This window comes from Euleptes europaea, chromosome 1 (genome assembly GCF_029931775.1).
Source record: "Euleptes europaea isolate rEulEur1 chromosome 1, rEulEur1.hap1, whole genome shotgun sequence".
Lineage (NCBI taxonomy): Eukaryota > Metazoa > Chordata > Lepidosauria > Squamata > Sphaerodactylidae > Euleptes > Euleptes europaea.
Window position 1 is genome coordinate 17,090,059 of NC_079312.1, and position 24,066 is coordinate 17,114,124.

A 24,066-nucleotide genomic window follows, 5' to 3' on the forward strand; every position below is an offset into this window, starting at 1 on the left:
CTCAGACCCCTGGATTGGGGCCGCCGGCATTTGTGGTGACTCACGGAGCGTGAGCTCCGCCAACAAACGAATCAATGTAGATAGGTCTTCTTGCACCAGCTGGACTTTTTCAAGCAAAACGTCCAGTTGCCGAAGGTCGTCCTGGGCAAGTTGATCAGCGTCCGAAGACTTCCAGGGGGACGCCGCAGCCAGACAACGCCATTGGTCACTCACAAAGCCAATGAGCCGGGTGGCCTCCGCGTCAGTCTGCAGCGTCTCTTCCAAAACATCCTGCAACAAGTCACGGTCATCGGGAAACTCATCCGGTGTTCCCAACAAAGAAAGAAAGCGTCCAGGCGAACCCTCCAGGGCTCCAGCCAGAGGCAGTCCACTCAGGGAGCACATCCTATGCTCTAACCCAAGATCCAGGCGAACCCCCCAGGGCTTTAGCCAAGATCAATCCACTCGGGGAGCATGTCCTCTGCTCCAACCCGAGAACCCGGCGATCCCTCCAGGGCTCCAGCCAGGGATGAAAAATCAGTTAAAAGAGGTAAGGAGATTAGTGCCGTAATGTGAGCACTTGTCCCGTGATAATCCCATAAACAAACATCCACAGACGAGTAGTCCAAAAGAGAGTTGATTTACTGGAAGATCTATAGGTTTACAGCAGCTAAGAGTCAAGACAGCACTAATGGGAACTATTAGCAGGGCCTAAATCAGAGAGCATAGAACAATTCAGGATGCCATGGCAAAACCCCCCCCCCCCCACTGAGATACGATTCCCACAAAGTCCTGAGACACAACAAATACTTGGCAGTTATGCCGACCTTGGCCAGCACCTGGTGAAAGCACAACATCCTCTGTCAGACCATGCCTGGCATTTTCTGTACACAGCTCAGGCTGGGCCTGACAGAAAGCTAGAGTGTCACCAACAATGAAATGATGTTATTTCTGGTCACACTGGAAGTGACGTCGTGTTTGACGCCAAAAAACATCCCCCCCCCATCCCCACTTTTCTCCCACTGCCTAGCTGAATGGTGGTGGGAAGGCTCATCCAGTCACAGGAGGTCTCTCATGTGACCTTAACCCTATGGTTGCCAACTTCAGCTTGGGAAGTTCCTGGACCTTTGAGGGCTGCACCCGGGGAAGGTAGAGGATGGAAAGGAGGAGGGAGTTCAAGGGTGAAGCAATATAGAGAAGGCTATTTGGTGTGGCCCTGACCTGGATGGCCCAGGCTAGCCTGATCTTGTCAGATCTCAGAAGCTAAGCAGGGTCAGCCCTGGTTAGTATTTGGATGGGAGACCACCAAGGAATACCAGGGTTGCTGTGCAGAGGAAGGCACTGGCAAACCACCTCTGTTAGTCTCTTGCCATGAAAACCCCCAAAAAGGGGTCGCCATAAGTTGGCTGCGACTTGAAGGCACTTTACACACACACATTTGGTGTGAGGACTGTGGCATTTTTAAACATAAGTCAATGAGGAAAGGAAAGTCCACTCTCTGAGCTCCCATCCCTGTTCTACAGGGAGGTAACATCATGTTCCAATGGGGCTATGGCAGCTTCCTTTAGATATGTATGACTGGAGTAAATATGACCCCACCACCATTATTACTATTCATTAATTATTTAAATTTATAGCCTGCCCTCATTCCCAGCCAGGCCAGGCTCAGGTTGGGTAACAATAATTTCAAAACAATATAAAACAATAACACTTCTCATTTAAGATAACAATTGTCACTATTAATCTAATGTAAATATAAATATACCAAGATGACGCTCATTCAAACAATAGTAATAACAATAGCCACTGAAGACTCGGCCGAGCAGTCAGACCCCACAAAATAAACGGAAAGTGGGGTGAGGGATAGGGAGGCCAGCACCGATGGACAATTTACTGCAGCCCTCAGTTGTAGGATTGGTGGAATAGTTCTATCTTGCAGGCCCTGCAGGGTATATACTGCACTTTACAAAAAAATGACAAGTGAAGTATGGGCATGAAATACCACAGGGAATTAATATTGCTAAGGTTCAGGAATGGAAGAAATGGGTAGGGTTGCCACGTTCGCTCTCTCCTCCAGTGGGAGGTTTTGGAGCGGAGGTGAGGCAAGATTGCGCCCACGGCTGTGCCAACATGATCACGTCACTTCCGGTTTACACCTGGAAGTGCTGCATTGCAAAGGGCCTTTACTAAAACTCCCAGTAAAAGGCCCCTTGCGATGCAGCACTTCCGGGTGTAAATGCATCGCAAGGGCTGTTTACCACTCAAACCCCTGGCATTCCCCCACACACACACACTCCACCACCCCCCCACACACACACACTTTATCAAGGCCAATTTGGTTAAGCTGTGTGTGTGTGTGTGTTAAGTGCCATCAAGTCGCTTCCGACTCATGGCGACCCTATGAATGGAAGTCCTCCAAAATGTCCTATCTTTGACAGCCTTGCTCAGATCTTGCAAATTGAAGGCTGTGGCTTTCTTTTTTGAGTCCATCCATCTCTTATTGGGTCTTCCTCTTTTCCTGCTGCCCTCAATTTTTCCTAGCACGAAAAATTGGTTAAGCTACTTTCAGTTAAGTTATGTCTCATCCTGTTGATGGCATTAATGTGTAAATCTGCCTTGAGTCTCAGTCAGAAAGGCGGATTATGAAATAAATAAATAAATAGATAGATAAATAGATAAATAAATAAATAAATAAATAAATGTGTAACATACAGCTCAGTGCTGTAGCCTTTAGCGGTGGATTCTGGGAAAGACTTCTCGTGGAAGCAAGCTCATTGCAAGTGCTACTCACCTTCCCTTCGCAGGTGTCAACGACGTCCACCCAGATGGAGTTTGCCACGACTTGGTCCCCCACGCGGTAAAAGGCCACGAACCGAAACGCCGGCATCAGGTTGGGCGAGATGTGGACGGGGACCACAATATAGGAGCCACGGGTCACATTGCTGGCGGAGACAATGTCCCCTTTGCTCAAAACCTGGAAGCAAAGGGACAGTTCCCACAAACAGGTGAAGAATGTGGTGCAGTCCTAACTGTACCATACCAATCTTATTTTTGCAAATAAAACCTATAACTTCTGGATTATAGGTGGGTATTATATATTTGAATGCTTCGAGCATAATAAATTCCCATCCAAGGATGAATAGTCTGACATAATAATTGTTCGTATAGATGGAATTTTTCTTAATGTGAGGAAGCATTCGATTATTGGATGCTTTCACCTGCCGTCTGAAGTGGTATAATCAGGAATGACAGCACCGCATGATCTTTTCATACATTTAAACCAGTTTGAGAGGCAGAGTGAGGTTTAGGGGAGCTAGACTATGTACACTCAGAAAGGCTTGTTTATTTATGCTACTGAAGCAGAAGGCTTTTAGAAAACCAACAGGCCTCTAACATAAAAATAAATAAATAAGAAAGCATTACTAAACTCCAAACTCAGAGGGCCTCTGGAGAGATACATTTAGAAGTTAAAGACAGACAAAAGAGAATTCAAGAAGAGATAACTACACAATATTACTTGTTCTTCCAAGGTTGACAAACAGAGTAAAGCAGACAAGATGTCTGGGAACTGCTAGGGAGGAAAAGATTAATTGTTACCAGATAAAGTAACAGGTGCATTAACAATGGACTCTTTGCACAAGTTCATTTGACCAATCAGGTAATTTCTGTCTTATAACTCACCAATAAGATGTCTGTATAAGTAAGCCAATGGACAAATGAATTACATATTAAATCCACCAATTAACTGTAAAAGATTTGCATGACCAATCAACAGTATAATGCATGTGTGATGTATTTTTGAATGTATAATGAACTGACCAAAATCTATAAAGGATCTTACACACCTTTGTTCAGGGCCGAGCTTTTCCATTTTATACTCTCAAGAGTGAGAAGCTGGGACTAGCAATTGCTAAATAAATCTGTTTTTTCCAAGACAAGTGGTCCGGGTCTTTGTGTCATGAACTCTGAAATCCAGCTCATAAATTTCTACAACACTACATAGGTTTATTATTTTATATATTTATATTATTTTATATACATTTATATAAAGCCAACATGGGGAAGTGGTTAAAGCACTTAAGAAGGGTCTGTGAAAGTCAGGTGTAAACCCCACTTCTGCCACGGAAGCTTGCAGGGTGGCTTTGGGCCTGTCACACCCTCTCAGCCTAATCACCTCACAGGGATATTATGAGGATAAAATGGAGACGTAGAGAGTGCTGTGAGCCATTTTGGGCCCCCACTGTGGAGAAAAGTGGGGTAAATATGAAGTAAACAAACACATATTTTTAATTCTATATATGTTTGTGCAGATAAGAGCCCCTGAGCTTCATCCCTCCAGTGGCTTCAATGCATGTCTAAAGGACCGTCTCCTTCCATGTATCCTCACAGGCCAACGGCGTTCCTCAGGCTGCCACCCACTGGCTGTTCTCCCTCTTAAGGTAGCCCATCTGTCATCAACCAGATTCTGTGCCTTCTCCAATGCATCTCCCAATCTGTGGTATGTGCTACCTGAGGAAGTGGGGGCAAGCACCATCTCTAGAACATTTTTTAGGAGGCACTGCAAGGCCTTTTCAGTTGCTTTTACCTGGATAGCCCAGGCTAGCTTATCAGATCTCAGAAGCTAAGCAGGGTTGACTCTGGCAAATATTTACATAGGAGACCACCAAGGAATACCAGGGTTGCAATACAGAGACAGGTGATGGCAAACCACATCTGAACATCTCTTGCCTCAAAAACCCTATGGGGGTCACCCTAAGTCAGCTATGACTTGACGGCAGAAAAAAAACTGCCAGGTATATTTGGGCGGAGGGGCCATTTGTGGTTCTATTTTATTGTTTTTTTAATTGTGATGTTTTACATTATGATTTCTAAGCTGCCTTGAGCCACTAGGAAAGAGTTGGAAAGTCTCTGGAGCCTAATTTGAACGAGAGAAATTCTATGGCTTCAGGAGGAAAGAGGTCAGATACACTGAAAAGATGCTTTCCATCCTCCAGAATCTGCCGTTCCCTTCTGAAGACTGTTCTTCTTGAAGTTAACTCTGCCACTGTCTCTTTACTGGTTTTCTCTCTCTTGCTGTTACAATGTCTGTTTTTTGAGTTATGCTGAAGTAAAAGTTCTAGAAGCCTCCTAAGCCAAGATGTTGTGTGTTTTTGAATGGCTTTGTGAATAGTTATTACATACAGTTTTCTTAACCTTTAATATGTGAGCTGTTTAGAAATTCCTCCATGTTCACAGACTCTGCTATTTAAGGAGGTGGAATATCCTGCATCTGGTGAGTGGCTGGGATATTACCACTGAAGAAGGATTGGGTTGTTTTTTCTTTTCCCCTCTAACAGAGCGATGGGGTGTAAGTATTTTTTTAACAAATAAAACAGGCAAGGGGTAGATCAACAAACTGAGAGATGAGAAGTCCTGGTAAACTCAGAGGGTCATTCAGCCAGGAGAGGGGGAGAGGTGCATCACCATGCCACAAGGAATCACCATGTAGTAGAAGTGGGAGAAGTCATCCGGTCCAACATGTTTCAGCCCCAGATTGAGGGTCTCTCCAGGGCTCAAGTCTTGGTGTTTTGGACTGTCGATAATCAAGTATCTGCCTGTTTCGGAATTCATGGCTTTTGCGGTCAGCGTGGCTTCGGCCGGAGACTCCGTCCCCGCTGTTATCTGTGTGGAACAACAACAACACACGTGGCTCACTTAGCAAAGCTATGAAGATCCTATAAACTAACATAAGTTTTATAGTTTAACTCTCATGGCTTTCCCCAGAGGTATCAGCTGCACTGACTAAAGAGGCAGAAAATGCAATTTCACCCCATTCCAGGCTTGCTAAGTCGCTCCTGGTGGAAAGGGATCTCTCAGCTCCACAATTTTAAAAAAGGCAGTTGGGCAGATGGCATGACATCATTGCTGGGTTTTCCATAGAGTTTCCAGAGATTACTAGAGAGGTACGACAGTACTTCCGGGTTCTCTCTGGAAGAGTGGCTGTCCTCTTTAGGAATCACCGAAGAGTTTTCACGATTGGTGGGTCCCTCAGCCATGGACCATTAGGGTTGCCAACCTCCAGGTACTAGCTGGAGATCTCCTGCTATTACAACTGATCTCCAGCCCATATAGATCTGTTCACCTGGAGAAAATGGCTGCTTTGGCAATTGGACTCTATGGCATTAAAGTCCCTCCCCTCCTCAAACCCTGCCCTCCTCAGGCTCTGCCCCCAAAACCTCCCACCGGTAGTGCAGAGGGACCTGGCAACCCTAGTCACTCCTGCCAAGGCAGCCATTTTGTGATCAGTCACTCCTGCCATGGCAGCCATTTTGTGGTGGCACCCACTATTTGTTCTACAAATTCCAAAAGTGCCCACAGGCTACACAAGATGGGGGACCCACTCTCCAGGGCTTGTGCCCCTCCTCCTTTTCTTCTCCCAACCATTCTCCGCCCCCCTTCTCCCACTTTCTTGAACGTTCAAGTCTACCCCTTCCCACTTCCAGTGCAGGAAGGATTCTTATACCGTAAAAGTGACTTCTTTTGCTCCAGAGGGGATGTTGATCCTGTACGTCACGACCCCACGGTTGTCAGTGTTTACTGCCGCATTATCAGGGGATGTCCCCCCAGCTACCAGGGTGGAGAAATGAACTGGGAGGTGGGGGGCAGGTGTGCCATCTGAGAGTGAAATAGTAGCCTGGTGTGGGGAGAGAAAGAGAGAGGTTTATGAACTCCAGTTGTGTATATACACACAAGAGCACAAAGATGCAAGCAATTAGGCGAGTGCGAGGGACTATTCTCCCAGAAAGAAACAGAGCATCCTGCTTCTGTGACTCAAACACTGCAATGCCAAAAATCTAAGGCAATGTTTTCCCTGGATTTAAGAGATGGAAAAATCCTCTGCAGCCAAAAGCGTGAACTGCACCTTCCCCTGGTCCACCTTGGTTCTGTATGATTCATAGGCACTTGTGAATTCCCTTCTAGAAGCGCAGTTGCCTGGTGCGCAGGGCCCAATTAGGCTTGGGACCACAGCATACGAAGAGAAAGAGCTTCATCCTTCCCCCTTGTGCAGTTTGCCCGTCCTGAAAGGGCCCAGTGTTGGAGTGAGCAATGTCTGGTGCATGAAAAGGACAGAAGAAGAACCCCGTGGTGGGCAGCAAGAGGAAAGGCCAGTTTGATAGGATAGTGAAGTCAGCACCTTCTTTCCTGATAAGTGTGGTTCCTTGTCTCCCTCCAGATTGCTCCAGTAGGGATTGACACACTGGGTCTTGCAGATCCTAGTCTGAAACTCTAACCACTACACTGCATTGGCTTTCACTGGGTAGCTGCTGTTGAACAACAGAAAGCATCTGGGCCTAGGTGAGTCATGCAAGTCAGCTGGTAGCATTGCCCAGTGGTTGCTGGTGGACCTGGTAATGATAAGTCCTCCTTCAAAGTTCAAAACAGTCCTGGAAAGGGCCCTTTCCCCTTCCTCCTGACAGAAACTAAGGCTTGAAGGAAGGCAATACTGTGTAACCACTAGCAATGGCCAGTGAGGTAATTCATTTTTTAAAGCTAAAGTTGCTGCTTCTATTACTGGGGGTGGGTGGGTTTAACCCTCATAATATTGCCAGCACCCGTCCACCCAGCAGCTGGCAGGGAATAGGTGAGACCTACTAGTTGGCTGGCAACACACTGACGTAACTTCCTGTGTGTACCCTAAGTGACATTAGCGTGTTGTGACACTGCTGACATCCCTTCCATTTTAGTGCCTCTTTCCCCCCATCAGCAAGTTGAGCAGCAACAGAGAACACCCACTTGCGGACAGAGGATCCCCCGCCCCCAATGGAGGTCTGGGAACCCAACCCCCAAACCTGGGGCATTTGTAGAAAGATCTGACTTGTTTGTTTATGGTCCCAGTCTCTGGATTTAGGTATCCACAGATTTGGCCATGTTGAGAATCGGATATACAGGTTGAGTATCCCTTATCTGGATTGCTTGGAACCAGAAGTGGTCCATATTTTGGATCTTTCCATATACTGGAATTTTTGCATATATATAATGAGATATTTGGGGGTTGCACCCAAATTCATTTATGTTTTATATACACTTTGCACACATAGCCTGAATGTAATTTTAAACAATATTTTAAATAATTTTGTGTACACTGAACCATCAGAAAGCAAAGGTGTGACTATCTCACCAGAATACCTGTATCAGCTGTTAAAGAAGAGCAGCAACAAACAACAATCAAACTAACAATGGCAGGCTTTCAGTCTCCACCTACGATGCAGTATACAGACTGAAGTTCTGTCAGCATCTCCTTCAACTGGTTTAGTATCTAATGTGCTTATCTCCAATTGACCAAATATTGCATGTTGAATTTTTCCTGTTCTCCAAAGCTTCTGTGAGTCCCAAATAGTACTAGAGTTCAAGACTCTCCTCAGTACAAATATGTAGTTTTTCAAAGCAAGACCTTATACCTCAAAAGAGTGTTTTACACAATCTAGCAAGATGTGTGATTCAAAAACCTCCCTCCTCGTTGAGAAATACTCCCTCCCATTCTTTTTTCTTGAAAATGTAGCCAAGGAAGACTGCTGAACATTCAGAAGTTTATGGGCTTGTTTGTGGGCTTCCTAGAGGCACCTGGTTGGCCACTGTGTGAACAGACTGCTGGACTTGATGGGCCTTGGTCTGATCCAGCAGGGTTTTTCTTATGTTCTTAAATCTGTATTCTGCATTTTAGAGTTCTCTTAGTAGAACAGTGACCCCCAGTGGCTATGAGATGCAGCTCTAGGAAAACAGGTGAGAAGGGTTTGAGAAAAGTATCAGAGAGGAAGAGAGAAAAAGCTAGGATTCAAACTAGGATTCATTATGGGACATCTTTGGCAACAAAATACACTTGACACCACACCGGACAGGCTACACTGGAAGAGACATCACACACGCACCAGCACTTCGAATGGTGCCCCAGGCACAAAATACTGCTTGGTTTTGGACAAGTCCAGCAAATATGGAGATTCCACAAATTTCACAGATGCAAGTTCCTGCTCTTCCATCTCTCCACCTGCAGGAATGTGGAAAACAGGCAATGGGATAAAAGACACATGTTAGACTTCCCTCCTTTCAGCTCCTGGCAGCTCCTGGCAAGTGCTTTCTGCAGCGCTCTTCCATCTTTTCCCAAACCTCTTTTGCTCAGGATGCATTTTGTATTACTTGGAATGGAACTACAGTGCTGAGAATTGCAAAACTCTTGAGGCATCTGGCAGGAGAGACTGGATGGGGGATGTTGGCAGTGCCCAGCCATTTATGGGTTTATGGCCATTTTGAAATGCTCTGCAAGTGGGAAGACACCTTATTGTTATAACTGACTTGATCTGTATGGGCCGATTCTTGGGGGCCAGGATTCCTGGAGGACTGTCTCCTTCCTTATTCTCTCCAGGCTGTCAGTTAAGATCGGACTCTCACGCCCTACTCTCTGTGCCCCCACCTTCAGAGATGAGGCAGGACATTTTCTGTGGTGGCACCTCGCCTCTGGAACATCCTGACCCTTCAGGCTCGCTTGGCACCTACTTTATTTTCCTTTAGGCACCAGGCCAAGACACAGGTTTTTTTACCTAGGTTTTTAATTAGGGGTATTCTCTTAACAGCTTCTTAATGGTCTGCTTCTGTTTTATGGATTATTATTATTATGCATTCCGGAGGGGGGTGTTACCAGAGGCGGCAGGCAGTGCAGAGCTGAACGCTAGGCTGAGCCGAGACCAGAATTCAGCTCTGCACCGTGTATTTTTTCAGGTTTGGGTTTAATAAACCTGGAAAAAAAATTTGGAAAATATGAGGGAAACTGATACGGCATTTTGGCTTTTTTGGCTTTTTTGAATATTTGAATATTTCCGGGTCTATTAAACCCAAACCCGAAAAAAACCAAAAAAATGGTGCACAGCCCTACTGCTTATATCCAATGGCTTGATTTAATATTATCACATGGTTTTAATTGTAAGATGCCTCAAGCAGGTTCTGAAGAGGCAGCAAAGAAATATCCCAAGTAAATAAATAAACAAAGCATCATTTTACAGTATAGCTCCTCCACCCCCAGCAATCCCCATAATGCTCTATGTCTTGTTTACGAATATCAAACAACATTCGTTTAGATCCTGAGAGCAGAACACATGGGGATTATAAACCATTTAGCAAATAGTCAGGACATTTAGTAATTTATTAAGATAATTATACCATGCCTCTTTCTCAATGGGGACCCAAAGTGGATTACAACACTGTTCTCTGTTTTATCCTCAAAACAAGACCAACCCTATGAGGCTAGGCTGAAAGCATGAGACTTGCCCAAGGTCACCCAGCTGGCTTCATGTGTAGGAGTGGGGAAATAAATCCAATTCACCAGATTAGCCTCCGCCACTCATGTGGAGGAGTGGGGAATCCAACCCAGTTCTCCAGATCAGAGTCCACCGCTCCAAACCACCGCACTTAATCACTACACTACGCTGGCTGTCTTAGCCTTTCCGTTATTATTAAACTCATATGACCAAGGGAAGACGACTGGGGAAGGCACTGACAAACCACCCATAAACAAAGTCTGCCTAGTAAACGTCGGGATGTGACGTCACCCCATGGCTCAGGAATGACCCGGTGCTTGCAGAGGGGACCTTTACCTTTTTACATATGACCAAAGATCTTGAGCATAAAGAATACATAAAAGATAAGACAACATTAAAACATTATAATATCCTGAAGGACTTAAAACATTATATTACATATATAAACAATAAATTAGATAATACCTCCAGTTAACTCATAAGAGAATAAATACATAGACCCCCATCCAATTTGTTCATAATCAGCAAATAAAATCATTTCAACACAACTGTAAAGAAACTACTATTGCCAGATATTCTGCAAAGCATTTAGTTATTTCTGGGTCAGAGTCTGCTAGCAATAGCGATACCACCCATGGCTCAACAGAAGCCGATATCTAGATAAAATAGGAGCAATCCAGAGAGCCCTGGGTGCAATCCATAATCACAGAATTTAAAAAAGGTGATCTATTCTATATTGCCCCTGATACACAACCACAGTAGCGATCTGAGAATGGAATCTTATCAAATCATTATTTCAGTTCTGCTGTCGGCAGGATATTCAACCTGGCGAGCATAACAGTGCGCCTATGATTAGGGACTGTAATAAACTTCTGATATGAAGGGTTTTAATTGGGCCATATTAGCTAGTACCAGTGAAGAGGGTCATGCAGGTACGAGGTGGAACCTTTAGATACCAGTTCAGATACAGAGCAATAGATGCACAAATCAGTCTAGCAGGAGATAATCAGATTTGTTAGTGTTGCCTCACCGGGTAGAGACCTGGGATGGCAGTAGAACTTTTTCCCCTTGATCAAAAAGGGGAAACAGGACCTGCAAGTCCATTTCCTTACATCAGGCAAAGCATGAGAGAATACCAATGAGCTTGGCTTAGCCTCAGTGTATTGAGACCTGCTCGTAGTGGATAAAGGGGTTCCCGTTTCCAAACTTACTTGCTGTCTCTATGACTGTGGCCGCGATGTAGAGCGCTGTTCCAACTAGGTCCTGCAGAGGACGCCCCAGTTTTTCCGACAGGAGGCTGCGTTTCAGGGATACCGAGCCATGCCCATTGATTACCTTGTAGGGGTGGGATTTGGTTGGAGGTGAAGGAAAATAAAATAAATTATATTATATTAAGGCGAGACAAGAATTTCCTGGGCCCCAAGTTTGAGAGAGAGAGAGAAAATGGTGCCCAACTACACCCTGGGGAGGCAGAGAAAATGGTGCCTAGCTACACATCGGGGTGGATCCTATCACTCCACTGAGCAAAGTTTGAGGCCCACCTCCAGCCTAAGGAGACTTCCTCCAACTTAGTTGGGAGGAACACATGAAATTGTGTGATACTGAATCAGGCCATTGGTCTGTCAAGGTTGGTATTGTCTACTCAGACTGGCAGCAGTCTCCAGAATCTCAGGCGGAGGTCTTTCACATCACCGCCTACCTGGTCCTTGCCAGTGGATATCATAGAATCATAGAGTTGGATCACCAGGGTCATCTAGTCCAACCCCCTGCACAATGCAGGAAACTCTGGAGACTGAAGCTGGGATCTTCTGCATGTCAAGCAGATGCTCCACCACTGAGCCACAACTGCACCCCATAAGTTGGCTCTTCTATAGGAGGAAGAGCCACTTAAGTTGGAAGACCGGCTCCCTTAGGCTGGAGGAATGTCGCCTTGGAGGATAGTTGGATCCACCCCATAATGTTTTCCATGTGAGCTGGGAAGGTACGTTCAGAGGTTCCATACTTCCCAAGTGCAGAGGTTGGGCCCATTTCAGATTGGGACCATAGAGGGAGGGGACTTTGACCTTCCCTTACAGTGTTTTCTCAAACTGAAATGGACCTGGGGGGCTATATTTTTCCACTGAGGACTATCTCAGGTCAGGAAAACATCATGGAGGAAGGTCTCCCTCTCTCCATACACTGTGATCCTCATCCAAATCTGCTGGGTGTGCACCTGGGAAGTATGGGACTTCAGAACAAGCCATTCCACCCACCCCAGGGACATCTCCAGGCAGAGCCCAAAGACTCTGCCAGAATTCTCATAAACCTCAGTGGCTGTTCACTGCATATTTGAGGTGCATATGGGACAACTCTCCAAAGACTCATTTCATGTTTATACTACAAGATTCCTTGCTTATTATAGGACCACAACTCTGCGGTCTTGGCTCAATTTGCTTCCAGGCCCATTTCAAAATGCTGGAATTGACCTTTAAAACCCTATATGGTTTAGGGCCAGCCTACCTTAAGAACTGTCTAATCCCATATTATTTATTTAAAACATTTCTACGCTGCCTTAATAAGGTCCCCAAGGCAGAGAACATCAAAATATTAAAATATTTGACCTTTAAAATTTTAAAATAATATATAACGTAATTCAATAAAAACATAAATACACAAACCCACAGCACCGAAACCAGGGAGGAGGGCCAGCAACAGTTATTGGGGGTATGCCAAACAACACACAAAGAAGTGTTCACATGCTGGCAGATGACTACCCAACCCATAAGGGCATCTTCCAAGGCCTTGCTTTGGGTACCCCCACCATCTGAGGCTAGAGGGGTCTCAATAGAGAGATTCAGATATCCCTTTCTATCACTGTCTTCCACCAGGAAAGAGCAAGAGTCCAGTAGCACCTTAAAGACTAACAAAATTTCTGCCTGGGTATGAGCTTTCGTGAGTCACCGGGAAGTTTTTTTTGTCTGACATTCCCTCACCTCTTTTTATATGTTTTTCACACTGCTCTGGTTTTAGCCGTCTTGGAGGCTCCTATTGGGCTGAAAGGCGGGACATAAACCTCGTAAATAAAGATATAAAATAAACATCTCAAAAGATAGATTTTATTAGAAATTAGTTCTGTCCAGGACTTTAGGGGTTGAGCCAGAGTTCATGTCTTGAACTGTCCTGGGACACGTGAACATAGAGAGCTTCAGCACATACCAATAATTTAAATAACCACATCTATCACCCTACACAACTGGGAACAGTATCCTGGCAGCGTATACAACTTCCCAGTTGATCAGAACACCAGCATGTTCATTTAAGGTACCAAATGATGCCTCGTAAGGGGCAGAGAGGGACGGAGGAAGGCAGAACCATCCAGAGTTCTCTGTAAAAGGGGGTTGTGGATGGACGGGGTGTTGAAGACAGCAGTTTCCTCTTACTGAGACTTGTTGCTCCAGTCCTGGAATGTAAGTTTTTGCTCCATCGTCATCACTGACGCCAAATCGCACGTAGGCTGTTCCAGCAACCCCCTTCCCGTAGAAAAATCTGTTGAGGGAGAAGGCCAGGGAGAATTCAAAGGTGGGTCAGCCAAGGTTACTGGTAGGCAACTAGGCTGCTAGCAAACATAAATAACAGAGACCACAATTCAAAGGGCTATAAAGCTCCTCTCGGTCTGGGATAAGGACACCTGAAGGACTCTGACCCTATAATGCCTGCCCATAGGGCTGCCAACCTCCAGGTACCAGCTGGAGATCTCCTGCTATTACAACTGATCTCCAGCAAATAGAGATCAGTTCCCCTGGAAAAATGGCCACCTTGGCAATTGGACTCTATGGCACTGAAGTCCCTCCCCTCTACAAACCCTGCCCTCCTCAGGCTCCGCCCTAAAAGCCTCCCACCGGTGGCAAAGAGGGACCTAGCAACCCAACCTGCCCACCAATTAATATCGTCTGAGGCCCTGCCCTGCACACTTCTTTTTTCACAGGAAGCATGGGTGAGCACTAGAGGCAGGGTCTTTTCTGTAGTGGCTCCCAAGCTTGAGAACACCCTCTCTACAGAAGCTTGGCTGGCACCAAGTATACAAGCTTTTAGCTGTTGCGAGGAGACCTTGTTATTCTCTCACACCTTTCAAATCTCCCTCCCCACTGGGTGGAGTTTTATTTGCCATTTTATGACATTTTCCTTCTTTTATCTCATTGTTTTAGAAGGCTTTTCCTGGTTTTACGCTGGCTGCTGTCAAGATTTTAAGAACCACCCAGTTTTATATCTGATGCAGTTTTAAATTATTACATTCTTCTGTTTTTATCTTGTTCTTTTACTGTAGCCAAGGGCCAAACTACACATTCATGTTTTGAAAGAGTGGGGTCTTGCGTTCCATGGACCCAGCTTGGTTTCCCTGCAGCCACACAGCAGCTTTGGGGAATGGCTTTTAAAAAACACAGGAGAGGCCAAAGGGAGGGGCTGTGGCTCAGTGGTAGAGCATCTGCTTGGCAGAAGGTCCTTGGTTCAGTCCCCGGCATCTCCAGTTAAAGGGACTAGGCAAGTAGGTGATGTGAAAGACCTCTGCCTGAGACCATGGAGAGCCGCTGCCGATCTGAGCAGACAATACTGACTTGGATGGACCGAGGGTCTGATTCAGTATCAGGCAGCTTCATGGGTTCATGTGTGACTTGGAACATTGCTGCAATGGGAGATGAAAGAGTACAGGGATGCCAGCCTCCAGGTGGGACCTAGGGATCCCCTGAAATTATAGCTCATCTCCACACTACAGAAATCAGTTCCCGTGCAAAAAAATAGACGCTTTAAAGGTGGCATTGTACCCCACTGAGGTCTTTGTCCTCCCTAGGCTCCACCCCCAAATCTCCAGGTGTTCCCTAAACTGTAATTGGCAACTGAGTGTTGAACTACAGCATTTTCGATGAGCTTTCTCATTTCCTCATTTTCATTTCTTCCATGTTCCATATTTTCTTTATTGTTCCTTCATGCTTTCACCAGTCACCTTTGAACTGATTTCAGAAGGCACTAGGGTTTGCCAGCTCCGGGTTGGGAAATAAATGGAAGTTTTTGGGGTGGAGCCTGAGGAGGGCAGGGTTTGGAGAGGGACTTCAATGCCATAGAGTCCAATTGCCAAAGTAGCCATTTTTTCCAGGTGAACTGATCTCTATTGGCTAGAGATCAGTTGTAATAGCGGGAGATCTCGAGCTAGTACCTGGAGGTTGGAAAGAATCCAGACAGCACTCACACAATATATATTAAAGTACTAATTTATAAAGGTGAAGAAAGGTGCAAAAGTGAACAATATATACAACAAGGTAACAACAAGATACACATATAGATATAAATAGCAGTCCAGCAGAAAAAACAAGTTCAATATATAAATATCCTGAGAGTCAGGTATGTCAATGTCAATTCCTGAGTATCCTGAGTAACAGGTAAGTCAATTTTTATACTCAAATATAGACTTCTTTTTTATTCTCAGTAGTAAAGTGCCCTGAAAACTTTAAAGCTGAAAAAGTGGAGTGTAAAAAACTCAGAGTGCCTCGTACTTAGCCTGAATATCAATTTGCAATTCGGAGTCCTGCTGTCCGGAAAGCAGGATATATTTCCGTTCTGGAATGATCATTACCTCGAAATTAGGAAGCACTAATGAGAGACAGAAAATGAAATTTAACAGGTTAACTTTTGCCCATCTTCCCCATACAAACACTCGATGCCTTGTGAGATCAGCTGATAACTTCCTGGTCTAGATTCTACATTTTACTTAGGTTTTTTACGCAGGGACGATTCCCTGCGGTCACCCCGACCAACTGCTTCGGGCCTTCCTTTTGATTATGCATGCCTTTTCTGCCTGTCAGAGGTTGCCTCACTCTCCCTGAGCGCTTTGCCCACATTTTCCAGATTTTAGCTAAAACAGCATCTGGAAAACATAGGCAAAACACTCGGGGAGAGCAAGGCAGCCTCTGACAGTCGGCAAAGGCATGCACGGGCAAAAGGAAGCCCCAAAGCAGGCCGCAGGGGTGACGGCGGGGAAACGTCCCTACATAAAAGGCCTTAGGAAGATGTCTTCTGTTAGAGAGCAGAGGTAATATCCATGTATTAGCGAGGGAATAAGGAAGACCCAATAAGAGATGGACTGACTCAATAAAGGAAGCCACAGCCCTCAATTTGCAAGATCTGAGCAAGGCTGTCAAAGATAGGATATTTTGGAGGACTTTCATTCATAGCGTCGCCATGAGTCGGAAGAGACTTGACGGCACTTAACACACACAACATAGCAAGGGTTACCAGCAGGGCCAGCGTCAGCATACCCTGTGTTAGGGCAGCTACTGAGTCAGGGGCTTCTGGTGGATCCCTCTGCCATGGACCATTAGGGTTGCCAACCTCCACGTACTAGCTGGAGATCTCCTGCTATTACAACTGATCTCCAGCCATTAGAGATCAGTTCCCCTGGAGAAAATGGCCGCTTTGGCAATTGGACTATATGGCATTGAAGTCCCTCCCCTCCCCAGACCCCTCCCTCCTCAAGCTCTGCCCCAAAACCTCCCGCCGGTGGCGAAGAGGGACCTGGCAACTGTATGGACCCTGCACCAGCCCTGCTGCCCACCCACCCTTCCCCGACCTGCTTGCTCGCAAGTACTCTGCCATCCATGCTCCCAGCCGTAGGTACTGCCCAGCGTCATTAGAGAACAGGAATGTCGGTGGCACAGGCATCTGTGAGTGCAGGTGGTGAGAGGGCTTGTGAGGGGGTGGGGAAAGGATGCCTCCTGCATTCTGCCCCACAGTCTTCTTCGGCAATTTGCCATGAAATTGATACAGTCCAGACTTTCGGACTGGAAAGAATAGCTGGCAATAGCCAGCACACTGCAGAAATTAATTAGGAGCTGACGAAGTCATCGAAACGTGCCCAGACCAGTAACATGTTCTCCTACTCCCCGATCCACTTTCTGACTTCCAGTGACGGCTCTCTTGCCCCCGCAAGAACCCTGTGCATCCTTCCAGGTCCTTCACAGTCTTTTGACGCAGCGCCGCTCTTGCCGCACATCCGACCCACAACCTGACCTCCAGCAACGGCTCTCTTGCTCCCGCAAGAACCCTGTGCAACCCTCTGGGTCCCCCGCAATCTTTTGATGCAACACGGCTTTTGCCGTACATCAGGACTGAGGTCTCCCACCCCTGACTCACTAACCTGACTCCTGGAAGCACAGCTCTCCTGCCTCTGCAGAATCCAATGCAATCCTTTTAGGCTTCCTATAGTTCTTTGCACTACATACAGGGATTGAGGTTGAGCCTTAACGCTCTTCTTTGAATGGTTCCTTGTGATGCTTTATGAATTATGATTTATCACATGGTTTTGATTATTTAGCAGGTAACTAGTAAAATATTGTGGAATTTACAGGTTGCAATTTGCTTTATACATTATGCTTTAATTTTGTATACCCTATCCAAGCTTGCTTACTTTTTATACTGTGAAGTCAACAGTTTCTTTCCTTGTTTACAATCTTTGTATACAGTGCTTAAGCTACACTCTGTTTTGTAATTCACAATATAGTGGTTAAGCTACACTTCGTACTGTATTTTCACTGTGCTATCTAACAGTATTGCCAATGCACAATTTTTGATTTAAAATAGATTCTTTGGCTTGATGGTTATAATATTTAGTTGACCAGCGTACAAGATTTGAGTTCTTACATTTCCTATCCCTCCTTTTTTTTCCCTTTGGAGCCCACGTGCTGTTAATTATCTCAGTCTTTACTTGTTTCAGCACAGGTATCTATTTACCTTAGTAACCTCCAGGTAATAGCAGAAGATCTCCTGCTATTACAACTGATTTCCAGCCAACAGAGATCAGTTCACCCGGAAAAAATGGCAGCTTTGGCCATTGGACTCTATGGCATTGAAGCCCCTCCCCTCCCCAACCTCATACTCCTCAGGCTCCACCCCAAAAATCTCCCGCCGATAGCGAAGAGGGACCAGGCAACCCTACTGTAATGGCATCGCATCCTTGGGGAGTTCCCTCCCCTCCCCAAACTGGGCAGCCTGAAAACAGTCATCTGTGAGAATGGGCCCCTTTTAAATCACAACAAAAACATGTGTTGTTCAGTAAATGACTGCATCCCCAGGAGACAACCAAATACTGCGCCTGACCTGTTCAGTTGCAGCCTGTTTGAAGCAATAATCCTAAAGGGGAACGAAGGTACTAATAGGCGAACATCTGTCAAGTACAACCCTCTGTCTGGAAGTGTTTCGTGTTAAAGATTTCTAACACATATCTCTTTAAATGAAATTACCAATAGGTTGCGTATCATTTGGAACTTTTCCTGGTGAATTAGCAACCTGAATATTGGTAATTTCATTTAAAGAGTTATGTGTTAGAAATCTTTAAGAAGAAACACTTCCAGACAGAAGGTAGTACTTGACAGATGTTTGCCTGTTTGAAGCACACAGCTTCCATGGGACGAAGAATGCGGCAATCCTGCCCACCCCAGACATACCATATTTTTTCACTTCGAACTCTGTAGTAGTGTTGAAAGCCAAAGTGTTGACGAACTGAGCTGCGATACTCCAAATGCCGGGCCTGGGAAGAAGAAGAATAACAAAGAGACCCTGGTGAAACTTGAGCCAATGCATTGGTAAGGTTGCCAGGCAGGAGGGAGGACGACTGAAGATCACCTGGAATTACAACTGATCTCTAAAATGCAGAGATCATTTTCCCTGGAGAAAACTGTTGCTGTGGCATTACACCTGGCTGAATTCCCTCCCCAACCCCCACCCTCAAGGCTCATCCCCCAAATTTTCTGGAAGATCTCCAGGCCTCATCTGGAGGTTGGCAACACCACTGCTACACTCTAGGCCAGCTCAAGGTATTTTCCTGTCCCAGGAAGAAATATTTTGCAGCCTCCCATGTTGTTTAGGGGCCCCGTGGCGCAGAGTGGTAAGCTGCAGTACTGCAGTCCAAGCTCTGCTCATGACCTGAGTTCGATCCCAACAGAAGTCGGTTTCAGGTAGCCGGCTCAAGGTTGACTGAGCCTTCCATCCTTCCGAGGTCGGTAAAATAAGTATCCAGATTGCTGGGGGTAAAGGGAAGATGACTGGGGAAGGCACTGGCAAACCACCCCGCAAACAAAGTCTGCCTAGGAAACCTCGGGATGTGACGTCACCTCATGGGTCAGGAATGACCCGGTGCTTGCACAGGGGACCTTTACCTTTTACCATGTTGTTTACAGTTCAGCAGGTCAGAATCCTGTTTTTCCTCAAGTGTCTTCCAGCTTCTACCTGCTTTTCCCTGTTCCATATATACGGTTGCCAGCCTCCAGGTGGGGCCTGGAGATGTCCCGCTATTGCAAGTAATCTCTAGATGTCAGAGAGCAGTTCCCCTGGAGAAAATGGCTGCTTTGAAAGGTGGACTGTGTGGCATTATTCCTTGCTGAGGTCTCTCCCCTCCCAAATCCTGCCTTCCCCAGGGTCCACCCCCAAAATCTCCAGGTATTTCCCCACTAGGGTTGCCAACTTCCAGCTACTATCTGGAGATCTCCTGCTATTACAACTGATCTCCAGCCGATAGAGATCAGTTCACTTGGAGAAAAGGGCTGCTTTGGCAATTGGACCCTATAGCACTGAAGTCCCTCCACTCTCCAAATCCCACCCTCCTCAGGCTGTGCCCCAAAAACCTCCTGCTGGTGGGGAAGAGGGACTTGGCAACCCTATTCCCACCCAGAGCTGACAACCCTTAGTCAGCTGTGGAAAGGGACAACCACTCCATTCAGTTGTAAGAAATGTAGGACAGGGGGGTTTATCACCAGAAAACCATTATAATCGTGCTGTTCCAGGCATCTATCTGTTCTGCTGATTGGGTTTGGCTGCCCTGGCTTGAACAGCTGGTGTAACTTACTCAGCGATATCTGGGATAGTGATGTGATCGCTGATCACGAAGTTAATTGCGACACGCTGATCTCTCCGGACTTGAATACCCCGTGGGTTCTGGTGGCAACAGAGAGATAGGAAAAGAATCAGTAGAGTTTTTTTGGGGGGGGGTATAGAAGCAATGTTTCCCACTTTCTCCTCCTTCAAGACTCACCCCTTAAATCGGGGCTCCCCAAATTTTAGGGCCCTGTGACCACCGTTGGTGGGCAAAACCACAAAATGGCTGCCACAGGAAGGGGAGCCACACAGAGAGAGGAAGCCCAAGTGCAAGGGAGAAGAGGGGTAATTAAAGATACACTGGGAAAGAGGAGTGAAAGAGAATAAAACAAACACCACGGTGGCAGCTGACACTGAACCAATGGTATTTTCATTTGCACAGCCAATCAGATCTTCAGCCGCAAATCCAAAGCCCTGCTGGGCAGGAGCCCTGCCCAATTTTCAAAAACACTTGGTTGGCCCCAAGAGAGGTGTCAGCGGGCCGCATGGTGCCTTTGGGCACCACGTTGGAGACCACTGCCTTAGATTGATGGACCTGTGGAGAGACTGAACAACGTTCATATTACCCGAACAGTGATGATGACGGGTTCGGAGCTTGGCCTCAGTTTGTGGTCCAGGGCGAAGATTCGGAAGTTCACTGTAATGAAAGGATTGAATATGAGGGTGAGGAAGGAGACAGGGGAAGGCCCAGAAAGAAAGACCCAGAAATGACACCACTGCATCAAGCTACTCTTGAGGAATCTCCCAAAACTCTATGGATTTTATCATAGGTGTTGGGGAAATTCCCAGAGCATCATAGAATCTTAGAGTTGGAAGGGACCACCAGGGTCATCTAGTCCAACCCCCTGCACAATGCAGGAAATTCACAATTACCTCCCGCCCCCTACACCCCCAGTGACCACTACTCCACTCCCAGAAGATGGCCAAGATGCCCTCCCTCTCATCATCTGCTTAAGGTCACAGAATCAGCATTGCTGACAGATGGCCATCTAGCCTCTGCTTAAAAACCTCCAGGGAAGGAGAGCTCACCACCTCCCGAAGTGACATCACTTGACATGGTATCGAGACAGAAAGGTTATTTTACATGCTTGACCAAAGTTCGGTTTTCCATTTTGAAATGTTAAGTGTTAGCTTTAGTGATTTTCCAGGGTTCGGTTCACAGAGTCCTAACAGCCTGCACCTACAGCTTGTTCGGCCAGCAGGTAGCTGCTCAAGGACACCCACATTCCAGCTTAATTGGATGGCACCGTGCAGCTGTGAGAAAGTTGGGAGGGGGGATGAGATCACTCCTCTGTGCGTGAGAAGAGTGCCAGTCAGAACCGGTCTGATCCATCTAGGGGTTTCTCCCTGGCTAATATACTGATTGGGAGACAAGGGTCATCTGACCTAGGTTCAGAAATCCATAAGTGCAATTAGCCTTTTGGTGGTTTTTCCTTTTCCTTATGCTTTTCTTTCGCTTGGGACAACAATATTCAGCACCTCATGGGACGTGTAAACTCTGCAGTGCTTTGTGCCCAGGCTGTTGGGCTGAGACTTGAACCAGCTTAAGCAGCAAGTTAGAACGCCTGCTAAGTAACAGTTATTAAATATTCTGATTAGTTCAGCTTTTATTATTTTATTTGCCAGTGTGCCTTACTGTAACCTGTGTTTTAATCAATAATCTTGAATTACCTTAACAAAGCTTATTCAGCTTTTAAAAGGCTATGGTTTCTTTTGAGTTTACTGGCCTATGCCCGGTCCCTCTACAACAGGCCCTGGGGTTAGGGTTGCCAGGTCCCTCTTCGCCACCGATGGGAGATTTTGGGGGTGGGGCCTGAAGAGGGCAGGGTTTGGGGAGGGGAGGGACTTCAATGCCATAGAGTTCAATTGCCCAGGCAGCCATTTTTCTCCAGGTGATAGGATCTCTATCGGCTGGAGATCAGTTGAATTAGCAGGAGATCTCCTGCTACTACCTGGCAGTTGGCAACCCTGCCTGGGGTCCTGGGGAGGGCTCTGGCTTAAGACAGGTTGCCAACTTCCAGGTAATAGCAGAAGATCTCCTGCTATTACAACTGATCTCCAGCTGATAGAGATCAGTTCACCTGGAGAAAATGGCCGCTTTGGCCATTGGACTCTATGGCACTGAAGTCCCTCCCCTCCCCAAACCCCGCCCTCCTCAGGCTCTGCCCCCAAAATCTCCTGCCGATGGCAAAGAGGGACCTGGCAACTTTAACACATGGTGATGTCACTTGTGGGTTTTCACACAGGAATGATGTCACCACATCATGTGACACTCCCGTTTCCCATGCCCTCCCCCCTAGAAGCTACGTGTGCCAGGCCTATACCCGGTAAACCTAGTTAGAGGTGGGCTCACCCTTCTGCCGAGGGGTATAGATAGGCTTGTCAGTCTGCACTAGCAGGTACCCTTGTCGGGCACTCCAACGCAGGTTGAGAAACTCTTTGCCACCGTTTTTGGGGAGTTGAGGGCTCTGGGCAACAAGTTGAATATAATGTTGCACTTTCTGGTTAGACAGTCCGCATTGAGAGAAGAGTTCATGGGTCACCTGAGCAAATGAGAAAAGAGCAGCCAATGAAGGAAGGGAGACAATGGCCTTATTTAACCAACAGAAAATTGAGCAGTGAAGCTTCAGCCTACAGGTGGGGGAGCTGTGTGGCGGAAGACTATCTTGTGCACAGAGTTCCTTGTACACCTAACACAAGTACTTTTCTCTCTCCATCCAGAGAATTTCCTACAAGGAGGCATACTCAATCATGCAGTTCTCAATGGCTGCCCTGCTATGTGAAATGGGATGCTGGACTAGGTAGATCAGTGGTTTGCATGTCCTGTACTTTGCCTTCTGCGTGGGGATTTCACCCGGACTTTGCTCAGGAAAGATGGAAGAATCAGGTTAATCAAGGAATGGGAAGACCCGGACATTGCAAGGACTGGCAGCAAGGTAATTTCTAATGGACGGAAAACTCATGCAGAACTCCAAGGAACAACCGAGTCAGACAAGGGGTGAACGTGAGTCCAAGTACCCATGCATAAAGGATCTATCAGAAGGATGGAGGGCTGAGTCAACCTTGAGCCCGCTTCCTGCAACTGACTTCTGTCAGGATCGAACTCAGGTTGTGAGCAGAGCTTTAACTGCAGTAATGCAGTTTACCACTCTGCACCATGGAAATTAAAGAGTTTTTATGTGCCTCCCCCACCTGGAAATAGGTGCAACTAGCAACCCCCCCAATCTTCCCCATTAATTCCAAATTTCTAGAGTGTATTGGTGCTGAAGGGTGGTACTCTGTACATGCTTGAAGACACATTTTCTTCTTCACAGCTGATGCAAAGATACCTTTCCTTCTGGGGACAAAGTTAGATGCAGGTCTGCCCTTCCCAAGGGAAATGGGAATTACACTGTACCTTCAGTGTAATTCTTTGCAAGAAATCGTTGGGCTGAAGATTAAACGGCTGCTCAGCAGAGCATTTCACCCCGTTAATCTGGTTCTGGAAATAGACTGTGCCAGAGAGCCCAGAGGAGGCTCCCTCGACCTGAAGCACAACCGCCACTTCTGCCCCCATAGGCACCACGCTGGGGGCGACCATCAGCAACCTGCACAGAGAGAAGGGGCAGAGATATAATATATGTAGACCCATAATGCCCTCATTCTGATTAAATGTAATGGACATGTTGCAGTCTTAGAGGGGAAAAGTCAGGTTGGAGAGTGCTGCACAAATTTGAGAGACCATGTGACTTGATGGCACCTAACACCCCCACCCACCCACCCATTATGGCAGGAGAACTCCCATCTTCAGGCTCTGGGCCCTCACTGAAGAAGCAGAAGAAGAGTTGGTTTTTATACCCCGCTTTTTTCTACCTTTAAGGAGTCTCAAAGCCTTTAAGGATAGGGTTGCCAGGTCCCTCTTCGC

At 46.4% G+C, this 24,066-nt stretch overlaps 1 protein-coding gene across 1 annotated transcript in view; it reads right to left on the bottom strand.

The window, feature by feature from the left end:
- Positions 1-24,066, bottom strand: part of LOC130472687 (complement C4-like) — a 79,903-nt gene that overhangs the window by 49,732 nt on the left and 6,105 nt on the right. The window contains exons 2-13 of the mRNA XM_056844099.1: positions 23,560-23,749; positions 22,516-22,705; positions 20,729-20,799; positions 20,134-20,222; positions 18,737-18,819; positions 15,791-15,887; positions 13,685-13,790; positions 11,477-11,600; positions 8,886-9,001; positions 6,482-6,652; positions 5,461-5,640; positions 2,771-2,953 (exon numbers count right to left, since the gene is read on the bottom strand). Coding sequence (XP_056700077.1) covers positions 2,771-2,953; positions 5,461-5,640; positions 6,482-6,652; positions 8,886-9,001; positions 11,477-11,600; positions 13,685-13,790; positions 15,791-15,887; positions 18,737-18,819; positions 20,134-20,222; positions 20,729-20,799; positions 22,516-22,705; positions 23,560-23,749 — 1,600 coding nt within the window. The remainder of the gene's footprint in view (positions 1-2,770; positions 2,954-5,460; positions 5,641-6,481; positions 6,653-8,885; positions 9,002-11,476; positions 11,601-13,684; positions 13,791-15,790; positions 15,888-18,736; positions 18,820-20,133; positions 20,223-20,728; positions 20,800-22,515; positions 22,706-23,559; positions 23,750-24,066) is intronic.